General features: G+C 39.4%; 7 protein-coding genes across 7 annotated transcripts; 2 read left to right on the top strand and 5 right to left on the bottom strand. All coding sequences in view use genetic code 12, as the record gives it.

Annotated features, from left to right (window-relative positions):
• Window positions 1–290: 290 nt before the first annotated feature.
• On the top strand, window positions 291–1,397 carry CPAR2_601950 (NADP-dependent alcohol dehydrogenase; the record flags this gene model as incomplete). Its single annotated transcript, XM_036807867.1, has 1 exon — window positions 291–1,397. One exon carries the CDS (start codon window positions 291–293, stop codon window positions 1,395–1,397), a length of 1,107 nt encoding a protein of 368 aa, XP_036662961.1.
• A 142-nt stretch (window positions 1,398–1,539) lies between these two features.
• Window positions 1,540–2,160, bottom strand: CPAR2_601940 (uncharacterized protein; the record flags this gene model as incomplete). Its single annotated transcript, XM_036807856.1, has 1 exon — window positions 1,540–2,160. One exon carries the CDS (start codon window positions 2,158–2,160, stop codon window positions 1,540–1,542), a length of 621 nt encoding a protein of 206 aa, XP_036662960.1.
• Window positions 2,161–2,415: 255 nt separating this feature from the next.
• GCV1 (glycine decarboxylase subunit T) lies at window positions 2,416–3,609 on the bottom strand (the record flags this gene model as incomplete). Its single annotated transcript, XM_036807845.1, has 1 exon — window positions 2,416–3,609. One exon carries the CDS (start codon window positions 3,607–3,609, stop codon window positions 2,416–2,418), a length of 1,194 nt encoding a protein of 397 aa, XP_036662959.1.
• A 158-nt stretch (window positions 3,610–3,767) lies between these two features.
• ASG7 (Asg7p) lies at window positions 3,768–4,190 on the bottom strand (the record flags this gene model as incomplete). The annotated part of the gene is made up of 1 exon (XM_036807834.1): window positions 3,768–4,190. The coding sequence occupies one exon, from the start codon at window positions 4,188–4,190 to the stop codon at window positions 3,768–3,770; it is 423 nt and encodes a 140-aa protein (XP_036662958.1).
• Window positions 4,191–5,752: 1,562 nt separating this feature from the next.
• WSC2 (Wsc2p) lies at window positions 5,753–7,324 on the bottom strand (the record flags this gene model as incomplete). The annotated part of the gene is made up of 1 exon (XM_036807823.1): window positions 5,753–7,324. One exon carries the CDS (start codon window positions 7,322–7,324, stop codon window positions 5,753–5,755), a length of 1,572 nt encoding a protein of 523 aa, XP_036662957.1.
• Window positions 7,325–10,573: 3,249 nt separating this feature from the next.
• On the top strand, window positions 10,574–11,407 carry CPAR2_601910 (SNAP receptor; the record flags this gene model as incomplete). The annotated part of the gene is made up of 1 exon (XM_036807812.1): window positions 10,574–11,407. The coding sequence occupies one exon, from the start codon at window positions 10,574–10,576 to the stop codon at window positions 11,405–11,407; it is 834 nt and encodes a 277-aa protein (XP_036662956.1).
• Window positions 11,408–11,753: 346 nt separating this feature from the next.
• CPAR2_601900 (uncharacterized protein) lies at window positions 11,754–13,850 on the bottom strand (the record flags this gene model as incomplete). The annotated part of the gene is made up of 1 exon (XM_036807801.1): window positions 11,754–13,850. The coding sequence occupies one exon, from the start codon at window positions 13,848–13,850 to the stop codon at window positions 11,754–11,756; it is 2,097 nt and encodes a 698-aa protein (XP_036662955.1).
• Window positions 13,851–13,914: the final 64 nt, after the last annotated feature.

Genomic DNA, 13,914 nt, shown 5'->3' with positions numbered 1-13,914 from the left:
GATAAGATTAAATTAACAAATGGGATTGATGGACAATAGAACCTCGAGGACCTGCTTCGTTTATTGAAAGTAAATTCCTCGGATCCGATTTAGCTTATTTTCTGAAAATATACTCTTTCAAAGTTTCGTCTTTGTGTAAACAAATGTCAATTCTGACACAATGAGTGTGAATCATTGCCACTCATTGAGTGAAAATTCGTTCACAATGCATATAAATACAAGCCCATTTCGTTCGCTATTTGATCCATTTGAGGTAGTTCCTCCAACAAGCAAAACCCTAAAATTTGACAATGACCAAAGCAGTACCAGACACATTTCAAGGATTCGCAGTTTCCGACCCAAAGAATTGGAACAGACCAAAATTGGCATCATATGAGAGAAAACAAATCAATCCACACGATGTTGTTTTAAAGAATGAAGTCTGCGGCTTATGTTATTCAGATATTCATACATTAGCGGCCAATTGGAAACCATTGCAAAGAGACAACTTGGTTGTTGGACATGAAATCATTGGTGAAGTCATTGCGGTTGGTGATGAAGTAACCGAATTCAAGGTTGGAGACCGTGTTGGAATTGGTGCGGCTTCTTCCTCATGTCGTAGCTGTCAAAGATGCGATTCCGACAATGAGCAATACTGCAAACAAGGTGCAGCCACATACAACTCCAAGGATGTCAGATCAAACAATTATGTCACCCAAGGTGGATACTCCTCGCACTCTATTGCTGATGAAAAGTTTGTATTTGCAATTCCAGAAGACTTGCCATCATCTTATGGTGCTCCACTCATGTGCGCTGGTATTACCGTGTTTTCTCCATTGATTAGAAACTTGGGATTAGATGCAAGGGGCAAGAATGTTGGTATTATTGGTATTGGAGGATTGGGTCACTTGGCTTTGCAATTTGCTAATGCTATGGGTGCCAATGTCACTGCATTCTCTAGATCCTCTTCCAAAAAGGAACAAGCTATGAAATTGGGTGCTCACGATTTCGTTGCAACTGGTGAAGACAAGACTTGGTACAAGAACTATGATGACCATTTTGACTTTATTTTGAACTGTGCTAGTGGAATTGATGGTTTGAACTTGTCTGAGTACTTGTCCACTTTGAAGGTTGACAAAAAGTTTGTCTCTGTTGGTTTACCACCAAGTGAAGACAAGTTCGAGGTTAGTCCCTTCACCTTTTTGCAACAGGGTGCTAGTTTTGGATCCTCTTTGTTGGGTTCCAAGACAGAAGTCAAGGAAATGTTGAATTTGGCTGCCAAACACAACGTCAGACCAATGATCGAAGAAGTGCCAATCAGTGAAGAAAACTGTGCAAAGGCATTGGACAGATGTCACGCTGGTGATGTGAGATATAGATTTGTTTTCACTGATTTCGACAAAGCATTCAAAGCTTAGATTTATAGAGTATATAGACAATAGAAATTAGTGTAACTAGCAAGGTGTAGTCTCTTGTGAGTAGACAAGGTTTGCGTAATAAAATGTACTCCCGAGCAGATATAAAAGGGGTATCCATACTCACAACATTCTATACATCTATCTAGGACAGTATAGCAAACCTGGGTTTTTGAACCAAGTCCCGTTTGGCTTCATTTATTCCGGCAGAGAATGATCTCGAATGTTTTCCAACACTACCGTCCGCACATTGGCCCGATTTGACCAAGTATTTATCCTTCTTTGTAGGTGTCACAAATGGTGGTAAGCCATTGAACCTATGGGCCGACTTGAATTCGTTTTCAAAATTGATAGGTTGGTAGAGCTCCTCTAGTTGTGTTGTTACTCCGTTACTGGTGATGTATCCTTTGAAGGAATTGATGCTCAAGTCTCTCAAGGGAGACCCATGGACTCTTCTACTGTACGTCAGTTTCGGCTGAAGGATGTTTTCTTGGTCATTGTGATTCAACTCATTGGAAGTGGGTGTACCGACGATTTCATGCGACCTGGTATCCACATTGTCCTCCCATATGGTAAATCCAAGTGTAGTAGCTGGTTTTGGCTTTTTGGGGGAAGGAGTACGAACCTCGGTGCTGGACCTTATAGGTGACTTATTCGTGTGTCTCCGACTTAACCCAAGGTTCTTCCTTTGTGGTGATAGTTGGTTCACATTGAATACTTTTGGTGAAAGAGCAGATCTCTTGGTGGGGGAAGGAGTGGAGGACATGGTTGGATCCAAGTGTGAAAGTTGCTGGTAGCAAGTGAATAATTGTTAGTCGTTGGGACGGAGTGTAAAGCCTTTGCTGAAAGAAATGCACTTTCAATATAAAGTTATTTTCCACAAAGGGGTGGTTTTGCTTTGTTTACCATATTTTTTTGTGAAACATTCCGAAAGCTGCAAAAATTGAGACGCGTCAAAGGGACAAAAGAGGCAAATAAATCTACATCTAAAGCAACCACAGCGAAGGGAGGACTATCTGTTTTACTGTTTATACAATCTACTTGGAACAAATGGCAACTTTGTCACCACCCCGTCCCTCAACTTTCCTCTGATTTCTATCTTGACTGGGGATCCAATCTTGGCTTTCTTGTCGATATAGGCTTGAGCAACGTTGCCCCCATTTGTAGGAGAAGGTGAGCCTGAAGTGATGTATCCGATTTCGGTTTTGCCATCTTCGCTGTAAATTTTATTCCCTTCTCTAGGGGATGGTCCTTTTGAAGTCAACCCTATTCTTCTATGTGTGGTTGACTTGTCCTTGATTTGACTCAAGATTTTAGCTGCACCATTAAAGCTTGAATCAGTCAATGCACGACGAGTTTTTGGAATCAACCAGGTCAATGATGCTTCAACTGGAGTTATGCCTTCTGTCAATTCATGTCCATACAAACACATACCTGCCTCCAACCTCAACGAGTCTCTTGCTGCCAATCCAATCGGCTTAGCAACATCGGGGTACTCGTTCACCAAAGTGTTGAAAAATCCCAAAGCTTCAGCTGCTTCGTCGGGGGTTGCTGATGGGATCGACAACTCAAACCCATCCTCTCCGGTGTAACCTGACCTTGCAAGGTGCACCGTAGCTGATATAGGGGCCAATTTAATAAACTTTGTCTGGCCAAAATAAATCTTGCTCAAATCTTCATTGGTAAATTTCTGTAAAAGCTCTTGCGCTTTTGGGCCCTGAATGGCTAATAAAGTTCCTTCAAATGTATTGTGTTGGACGTCATCAAATGCTTTCAATTCATCTTTGAGAAATTGGACATCTTTTTCCCTACACCCTGCATTTGTCACCATATAGTACTTGTCCTTTTCGTGTTTGGTTATGATACAATCGTCAATCACTCCACCCTCCTGGTTCAATAAAACCGATAAACTGGAACTATTCTCAGGGATCAAGTTCAAGTCGATTGGCGTTACTTTCTCTAAGAATGATTGTGCATCGGAACCACTTATATTGTGCTGCAACATGTGACTGACATCAAACAATCCTGCTTTGGATCTAACCCAATTATGCGAGTCTATGTGTGACTGAGATTCGTACAATACTGGCATTTCAAACCCAGCATAGGGAACCATCTTTCCCCCGAGTTTGACATGTGCCTCGTATAATGGGGTCTTCAAAAGAGTGCCAGTAGATGCAAGTCTCTTTTGAGTGTATTGTAGTGATCTGGTTAGCATTATGGGGAGTACTCTAGAGTCGAGGCAACTGGTATGGTGAGTGTATTTGGATTTTAATTTGTGGAGATGAAAAAACTATGGAGATCTCAGAAAACAGAGTCAATTACGGCTACACTTTGACTTCTTCTTCTGTTTTGTTTTTGTTTTGCACCCGGCATTCATTTCTCGATGAGAAATGTTCCATCCATTGGGCGTGATTGAGCAGCCACTACTAGCATCACCACGGATAATAACTCGATAGTCATTGCAATCATGTTGTAACCCAACCAAGACCACAATACTTTTCGTGACCTACTATGGTAGGCTTTATGGCTTTCTCCAGTGTGATATAGTGATGTAAGACTGGATTGTTTCAACACGGGATCTGTGTACAAATAACGCACCAATTTGAATGAATCGTAGATCCAGAGCAATGGCACAAGCACTCCAATCAACATTATTTTGAAACGACTCTTCCTTTCTTGCCTCCAGCATTCGCACAAGTTACATTCACACTTGGCATTTGTCTTCTCGGGATATATATCCACCGAGTACCCCAAACACTCCATTTTTCCACCAGATTCAATCATAGATTCAATCATAGATGTAATTGTGGGTGCTTGGTTAGATAGTTATCGCTGATCATATCAGCACACTTTTCTCCTTTTATATGCTCTTTTGCAAAAGGTCTCATGGATGATGAAAATTTCCATTTTGGGACGTGACAATGAGTGATGCCTGCTACATTGTGAATCTTCGTCTTTCAGTGCTAGTGATTTGTAGCAGGGCCGTTTACAGACTGAACTAGGAGCTCCTCAAGCTCCCACTGAACACCCGTACGATGGTATGTTAGATTAAGCGTGGGATTACTGGAGCATCTTACAAGATATTTACATAATCAATTCTGAACAGGAAGTTGAGCGGCAGAGCAACGACTTCGAAAATCAATTGATCCTGTCGAGCATTTCAACGAGAGTCCGAGCCATTTCCACCAATAGTTATACATTTTCACCTGGCCGGCAAAATCATGATAATCATGGAAAAGTTGCGCGCACTAAAGGGAGTTTCTGTCTTCCCCCCCGTTTCGGGTCTAAACCTCGATAATGAACAACCGTACTACACCCATTGAAACCGACAAATGTAGACTAATCTCAGTCGTGTTTCTAGATCATTGTGATTAGAACACAAAGTTACATACACAGCGCAAAGTCATGCAGTGCTGCATTTTGGAAAATTGGGTAACCTTCGTCGTGTCGCGAATTGGGCATAAAGCTCATAACTCCTCCTTTGCCAACAAACGACAGATCAGCAGCGGTCACGGTTTGTGTTATGACTATACTTTTTGTCCCGATGACAGTTGTGGTAAAGTCTGTAAAAAATTGTGTGTCACACAAAATCATTAATGTTTTGAAAAAAAAAAGTAAATATAAACAAAAGTACAAAGACGATTGCAACGCGGTATAAACAATACAAAAGTAAAGCGATCCCTTTTATTGTTTGCTGTGGTAGTTTCGGAGGCTGAGGCGCAAGAGTTCTAGACTTCAATGCTGAATTCTGCGCTCTGTGTCCGTGTAGAGTGTCATGCAGTAAGGACCCCCTGCTGGCATACACACGCCCATGCACAAAACAATAGAAAAACACGATCTAAGTGAGCAATTATATTCTTTAGACCTCACATTGGGCCGACTTAGTCTAGCCTTTCAGAGCTTTTTGTAACCGACCTAATGCCATTTTGCAACCGGGGACCACTTTGAATCCGATACAGCTGGATTCCAAAAAAGAGTACAGTTTGAAGGCTTTCATCTACGAGTTTGATAAAATGTGCTAAATTCCAAAAAACGATAAGTTTAAAATTCTAAAGTATCATTGACAAGAGTTCAAAAGTACACAAGCGATGACCATAATCCGTGAAATACAAAAATGTAAAAACCGTAATGTAAATGAAATGTAAGCTGTCGATAATCCATAAAAAAAAAAAACCTGGTGAACTTTTCCTTTCTTTTAGAAGTATGTGTCAATGTAAAATCCTCAGCAATTGATATGACGATAAAGACCGCTCAACAATTGTGGATATCACACCAAGCGAAGCACACAATTGGGGTAGAGCATTGCAATGTTATCGGCATCTCTATAATCAACTGATGCAATTCAGTATCTATTCTCTTCAATTGTTAACCACCTTCAATGATCCTGGCTCTCTAGCTATCATATCAGGTAGTGAACCATTACTCAATTTCCTCCTACCAAATTCCGGCTCTGGTGAGTTTGCATTCAAAAATTGGAATTGATGAGTTGATGGTTGTTGTTGTTGTTGTTGTTGTTGTTGCTGTTGCTGTTGCTGTTGTTGCGGGTATCCATTTAGTTGAGATAAACTATTTTTGTAATGTAGACTTGCATCGCCTCCATTGTTATAATCATCGAATGCATAATCATCTTGATGTGACCCTAGCGAGTGGTCTCCACCACCTCCACTAGTTCCACTTGAGCTTGAATTCGGCTTGTGACCAAATACTCCGGTTGAGCTGTTTCCACTTCCAGATGATCCATGGAACTGACCGTTGTTGTTATTGTTGTATTGTCTTGGTGTTTGTTGAAGTGATGGAGACCTTCCTGGACCATTGGGGAATTGTTGTTGTTGTGAGGTGTCAAAGTAGTTGTAACCACTAGCCAATAAGAAAGGGTTAGGGTCCAGATTTGGTGGTGGTGTTGGTGTGCCGACCTCTGACATTTCGCCCTTTGGACCAGATAACGTAAACTGATCATCGACATCGTCATCGTCTTGTTTTCTCCGCCTAAACCAACAAAATGCAAAAAGTAGTCCCGCAATAACGGCTACACCAGCAACTGATCCAACAACAGCACCGGCAATAACACCTCCAGAAGTACCTTTGTCTTTGTTCTTGTTGGAGTTCGATGTCTCAGTTGTGGAAGGTGCAGATGAATCTGTTCGTGATGCATCAAGTGCTTGTGATGAAGTGTTTGCAGATGGTGTAGATGAAGAAGAAGATGTTGTTGCAGTTGACGATAATTGTGATGACGGGGATTCTATGACTGTGCGATATATTATTGACTGCAGTTTGGTATTCGCTGAATTTACAACTGTAGATACAATCGTTGTTGGTTGTACTGAAGATGCAACTTCTACTGTTGTTTCAGGTTCCTGTGACGTGGCTGTTGTTTCGGATGTTCCATCATCATCATCGTTGGATGTACTTGACGGTTGTGCGGTGGTGGTTTCTCGAATAGTGCTTGTTTGTGGTTGTTGTGACGAGGAGCTAGAGGAGCTCGAAGATGTAGATGATGATGTTGACGAAGATGACGAAGTTGAAGATGACGAAGTTGAAGATGACGTACTGCTCAGTGACAGACTACTTGAACTCAGTTGTGTGTCTTCGCTGTCAACATCTGAATTGACATAAACGGTATAGTATCCACTTCCACCACATTTTTCCTTATCATACCCTTGACAAGAAGTATCACAATTTGAATCATCAGCTGAACCCAGTGAAGGATCAGAATCCCCACAGTAACACTGACTACCATTGATAAGAGCTGCTATTCTTTTTCCTTGACATTCGTCTTGACAATGACCTGATGATTGCCATATGTACTCACCTTTAGATTGTAAGTTTGATAATGATGAACTCTTGTAACAGCCCAGACTTGACCAACTATCAGCAATGGTTGTGGAACTGAAAAACGATAGAAGTAAAAGGAGCTTGTTCCTAGGTAGCATGGTGATAATTGCGAGTTATAATAAGATATTATATAAGTTGGCGATAGGTTTGATGGTAAAAGTAGAACCCTGTGAGTTGATGTAAGGCCAAACCAACTAGTTAATGTAAGGGGAGGGAGTTGATATTATTATTATTATTATTATTATTATTATAGTAGCAAAAAATTTGGAAAGAACAGAATAGTGTGCGTATTTTGGTGTTGATAGCGAGTGGCTAGTTAGGTGTCAGATGATGGATGGTTGTGAAGAGTGGGAGGGTTAACGATGGTGATGAATGAAGAGCGATGAATGGACTTGTTGACGGTTTAGTTTTTTTTTTTTATTATTGAATCCTCTGTCTGTATATTTTAGTTGATCAAGTATTTGACTGACGACATAAGTGTATGAATGTTGTTGTTTGTTTGTGTTTGTTTGTTTGTGTGTGTTTCCTGTATATAAGCTACTGAATAATGAGATGTCACTGGTAGACTGCATATAATTCACCAAAAAAAGAAATTTAAAAAAAATTCTAATTTTGGTAAACAATCAACAGTGACACAAAAACACCAATACACCAATATACCAATACACCAATACTACAGACTACAAATACAGAAGCGTATTCCCAGTTCATCCGATGCACTAAGTGTGTGTGATGAACTTCTCACATTTGAGCTAAGATTGCAAGCCTCGCATACAAATTCCATCAGGTGATCTCTTATCCGGTGAAAAAAACCCTCCAATCAGTTACAATTATTTCTTCTCCTTAGTATACTCCTCCAAATCCGCCTTTAACCCTTTTTCTCACTGTTTTACAAATTGAGAAATTTTTCATCCCAAATCGGATCACAGATGCGCATTGTGATCTATGTGTTACATTCACAGGTGAAATTTTTCAGCTCTTCCTATATATATACACAACTTATTGTTCAATAGGGAAGAAAAAAAGGTAAAGAAAGCAAACTCTTTGAGCAATTTGGCAAAAAATCCTTCTCTCAAAAACACAAAACATATAAGAAAACTTGCACGCACAAAAAGGAGATTCAAAACTAAGCAACTTGAACGCCAAAATATTTACTCCACCTATAAAGTGGAAAGATTTTAGTAAGGTGCAAGAATAAACTAAGAAAGACCAAATGCATTTCCCCAACTAAACTCACACCAGCCTCCCAAAAATGTGGTTGAGATAGCAAAGAGATAAATCACCGTGTAAGACTAAAAATGCTGTAATCCCTTAGAGTACTAATATATTTTTTAACTCCATCACACTCAATGTACCTGGACGCCCTATATAACCTTAAAGTGATCCCAAAAAAAATTAATACTAATGATAATAATAAATAAAACCCTCAATTTCAAAACATTAATTTCGTTCGCTTTAGTTGAACTTGAAACGGTCACGGTATTGATAGTCATCACACGACGCTACAATCCAAACGCTGTGTTCTTTTCAAAAAGTGGATCATTTCAACATTTCAACACACTGCAAGTTTTGTATCAAAAACAAGGCTTGCTCCTCCACTACAAGCTGATCTCGTTTTAGTTTTGTGCATCTATATTTCTCTGGTAGCGTTTTCGGCGTTAAGTTTCACCAAACATCGGCGTCATGTTACATTTTGTAACTGGATCACTCCTAAACATTTTGTGCACTTCCTTCAATTTGGAGAGCCATCCGAATGACAAAACGTTTGTTGACTTTGAAAAAGATTAGAATTCTTTGAGTAGTGGAGAAAGGTGGGAGAGAGAGAGAGAGAGAGACTGAACTGTTTAAAGTCCTCGCTAAGATTTCTTTAAAGTCAATGAAACAGCGCACAAAAGATTCTTGATGCTTATGCTCATCACCAACTGTTTGCAACGATGAAACGAAATTTGAAACTTCTTTGTAATTTCGTAAATACTATCCACTAAAGTTTTTCCTTCACAACAATTTCGTTTCAGGTTCGGACTTGTTTTTGATTGCTACTGCGACATGCTGCTCCATGCAGAGTTTGCATATGTAGTTGTTGACACACAAAAAAATCATTTTTGTCAGCGTGTCTGAAATTTTCACTTAAAACAAAGATTGAAAAGTCTTGGAACACAAGAGCCAAAAACTAATAATTACCTTGGTAAGTGTTTTTCTCTTCCTCCGGGGGAGGGGGGGGGGAGGAATATATCTCTCTACTTGCATGTCAAAGCATCTTTTGTTTTTCATGTGTAAAGTGCACGTTTACGATATTGCATGATTCCCCTTGTTTTCTTTAAAATCAGACCCATACACGCAATTGGACGGGCTTAACGTAGCCCGTTTTTGAGCATTTGTAAAAATTTACCTCTGGCGCTGCCTTATCTTATAGTTGAGGTTTGAGTGGAAACCCTCATACCACGGTGGCTAGAACATTCAAACTGAAGTAAGATTTCATCTCAATGATTACGCCAAAGCACAAGTGCGTCTTGATACACTTGTGCTGTCCTCTGCAGAATTTTGATACAAAATTACTCAAAGTTATACAATTATCCCAGAATGGCACAGAAGTTTTGATCCAATATTAACTGTTTGAGCCTTCATTTCACGACTCTGTTTAATGTCCAATCGCCACCACACCTAAATACACATCCAGAAGATCTCTTGCCCTTGAGTACAAACAACATCAAATTGTTGCAAAACTTCATTCAAGTCGTGTACGATATGAAAAAAATACACCTCAAATTCAAAAAAACGAAAATCTTTCCATGCTCCCCAACTCATTCTTTTTCTTCCTTATGTCAAATAGGATATAAAGAAAATTCATTCAACTTGAGATTATAAACTGAACATGTGACCCAGTCAAATGGATTGTTACAGTTTGGTTGATGTCATACCTTGATTTATATTTCTTAGAATCCTAAGAGCAGAACAAGCCTTTTTCGCTAACCACGATCATTTTTAAATCCGTAGATCGTTGTTTGATAGTAGTTGGGCTGACATTCTTTTCAACCGTTGTGTATAGTGTGCAGGTGTGGCATTGTCAAAGAGCTGCAACTGAACCTCGTTAAGGATTTACTAAAGGACTACCTTGAGAAGTATCAAGTGTGACGAAGTTGTGGATAATCTTTGCTATTCACTAGAGTTTGCGATCCCCTCTTGGTAAAGACGTTACTTCGATGTGTATTACATGAAATTTCGAGAAAGGGGGTAAACTCAAGGAACAGTTGCCACACCAGGAACGTTTCCCAAAATTCAACTCTCGTTTTTTCTTTTTCTAACAAAACGAGTGCTAGCACGTACTAACAACTAAACCACTGACCTATATGACATCCATAAAATCTATTGAAAACATTGTAAATGTTTACGAGTCAGAGATTGATCAACTCAAACTACCGGACTTGTTCACATTACACAAGTATTCCCCACTAAAAAGCACGTCACAACAACGTATATCCCCATCACCGTATATTGCCCAGTATAAATTGCAATTGCTACAAACGTCATTACTACAGCAATCGTCCTCAATAGATCAGTTCAAGAGTAACAAGCTGTATCAAAAGCTCAAACTGAGGATAGACACATTACTAGTTGATGTAATTGATGAAAAGTTGTACGTTGTTGATCAATTGATTGAATGGTATAATATCGAAAACACACCACGTGCAAATTCAACAAGCAAAGAGACAAGAGAAGAATCACCCAGCAACCTCACTTCGTCTACTGGCAATGGTCACGGTAATGTCAATGACGAGAATTTGACTGAACTTCGTAATCGACTTTTGTCCAACTCCAAATCGAAATTCAATCTTGAATCAGCATCACCCAATGACGTTGATAAACTCAATACCTACCACGAATCAATCCAAGATGATATCCTTAATGAGTTGTCTCAACTCACATCAACATTGAAAACGAGTGCCATGTCGTTGAGCTCCAAGATTTTGGGTGATGATTTATCAATCCTTAATGAAACCAATGAAAATATAATTCGAAATTCAAACTTGTTCAAAGTTATTGATCGCAATTTGAATAGTTATTTGGAAAACAAGACTGGTGGCAGAATCAGTTTGTGGTTTTTGTTGAAATGCGTTGTTGGTGTAATTGGAGTGTTTTTGTTGATGATGATCTTTGTTGTAGTTGTTCCGAGAATAAGATAACAAATAACAGCTACAAGTGGACCTATAAGAGAGGCAGAACGCGAGACTTGATTTTTCAAAGAATAATGGCTATATATAAAAATTGTATAAAATGTATGAAAGTACAAACTTTTAAATATGTATATTTTTTAAAAACCAGATGGAACAGCACAACAAAAGAGCCCAAAAATACGTAGCAATTATCAAGAACAAAATCACAAATGTGTACACAAATTAATCTGAAATAAAGAAACAAAAGAATGTCAAAATTGCATCGTCATCAGACATCATAAAAAAGGTGATAAATAAAAATGAAATGTAAAGAAGGGGTTGTCGATCAACCAATGCAGCAGCGTCGTACACTCCCTTAGTGGAATCCAGAAAGGTTTGGCGTTTGTAAAGGCGAGTTTGAATTGCTTTTCGATGATGTTGTTGTAATTTCAAACGCATTATGACCAGTTTGTAAGCCAGTGCCTTCTCTTAACTCTTTGAAATCATTCAAGTCAGATAATGACCCATGTACACTGCCGCTAGCTGCAGTACCAGTTCCACTATCAGCGGCACCGGCAGCACCGGATGCACTAGCTACTCCAGCTACTCCAGATGCGGCAGCAACATTTTCCAAAAGACCCAAAGCTCCACCAGCAAAGGGTAACCCTTGATTTTGAAATTGTCTTGGTAAATTTCCACATCTATCTTTACCGAAATTGATTTTCAAATTCTTGTAATCGGGAAACAGTTTAATACCATCAATAGCCTTGATAGCATTGGCAATATTGACAAAGTTGATAAAAGCACAGTTCTTCTCCTCAAGGTAATTAATCTGTTCAATGTCACCAAATTTCGAAAAATCTTCTCTCAATTTGCGTGGATTATAAAAGTCAAAATTGTTCAAATTTCCAATATAGATGTTTCTTGAAGCACCATTGGAAACGGCTAAACTGAGGGCATTGCTCAAGGGGCCGGAGTGCTTACCCCAACCAACTTTGATTCTTCTATTATGGATAGTCAATCCGTGTAATTGGCACATGGCAAAAAATTGGGCAGCAGCAATGGGGTCAATAAATGTAATAAAACAAACATGTCTTTCTTTTAAAAACCGAATACTCTGCAATAAACCTCCACGAACAACATTGCATATCTCCTCAACAGAAGAGTCTTGATGTAAGTTTCCCAAATAAACAGTACGGTTTCCCAAATTATTAGCTCCACCTGCTTGAGTTGCAATTTGCGCTGCTGCAGCTGATTGTTGTACCAAGGCACTCGAAATAAATTCACGATCTGCTGCAGTAACAATATGTTCCATTCCTGGGGCCAAACCCAAATATTGAGCTGCATTATGTTGTTGCGTCTTGGTGATGAATGCACATCTATCCTTTCCATAAAAGCATTTTTTGTCCAAATATTTTTCCTTCAAGGGTAAGTTGGCGACACATCTAATAGCACTAAGAATACTCAAAAAATGAATGAATGCGATACCCTTTTCTGGGATGATTTTAATGCTATCGATTATGCCATAACAAGACAAGTCTTCTTTCAACTCTTCTTCAGTAATCATTTCCCCCGTAATTGGGTTGTTCAAATTTCCCAAATAAACATTTCTGGTAGCACCATCTCTTTGAATAGCTTCCAATACAGCTGGTAAAATGGGTGTGTTCTTACCCCATCCAATCCTAATGTCATGACCCTTGATGTTGAGCTTCTTTAATAAACAATCAGAATGGAAAAGTAATGCCAGTTGGTGGTCGATAAATGAAATGAATGCACAATTTTTGGCGGGAATGATTTTGACATTTTCAAGGATTCCTGAACGCACGTAATCCAATAGCTCATGAGGCTCAATATCAGAGGGAATGTTTCCCAAATACACTGTCCTAGACGGAGCTGCATTGGAAGCAGCGCCAACAGCAATAGCTCCAGCTCCAGCTCCAGCCCCAACTCCAGCTCCAGCCCTCGCTCCAGCACCCAAGGCTTGCGTATTACCTACGCTTGGTCCATTGGTGTTATCGACTTGTTGCTGAAAATTGTCGTTCAAGTGCCCCATAAAACTTTGATCGTACTCATTGGGTAAAATATTGGTATAAGCAATCTGTCCATTGGGTCCATTGCCATTTGAAAATGAACCATCCTCAGTGAAGAATTCGCCACCAACGGTAGACCCAATTGTCGGAGCGTCAATGCCATTGAAACCGTTATTTCCTTGGAAAGAGCCATTGTTATTGTACTGCGAAAAGTTATTGACGTCAAATTCAGGGTTGTAATGATTAGGATTCACTAAATTGGACGTGTTTCCAGAATTAAAGCCACCAAATTGTCCTTGGGCGTTATTAAAGTTATTGTGAGATCCGTCAATTTCGTTGTTAGCGTGATCACCTAATAAAAATCCCTCTCCTTCGCCATATTGGGTTCGTTGTTCGGTATAGTACTGTGGGTAGTATTGTTGTCCAATATACTGTTGAGACATTCCTTGATATGGATCGTAATAGGACATGTTGAGAAGCAGATGTAATTTTCAAATAAAAACTTGA

This window comes from Candida parapsilosis, contig 005504 (assembly GCF_000182765.1).
Source record: "Candida parapsilosis strain CDC317 annotated contig 005504".
NCBI classification, from domain to species: Eukaryota; Fungi; Ascomycota; class Pichiomycetes; order Serinales; family Debaryomycetaceae; genus Lodderomyces; species Lodderomyces parapsilosis.
The sequence above is the reverse complement of the archived record's forward strand: the minus strand, read 5'-3'. Positions and strand labels throughout refer to the sequence as shown.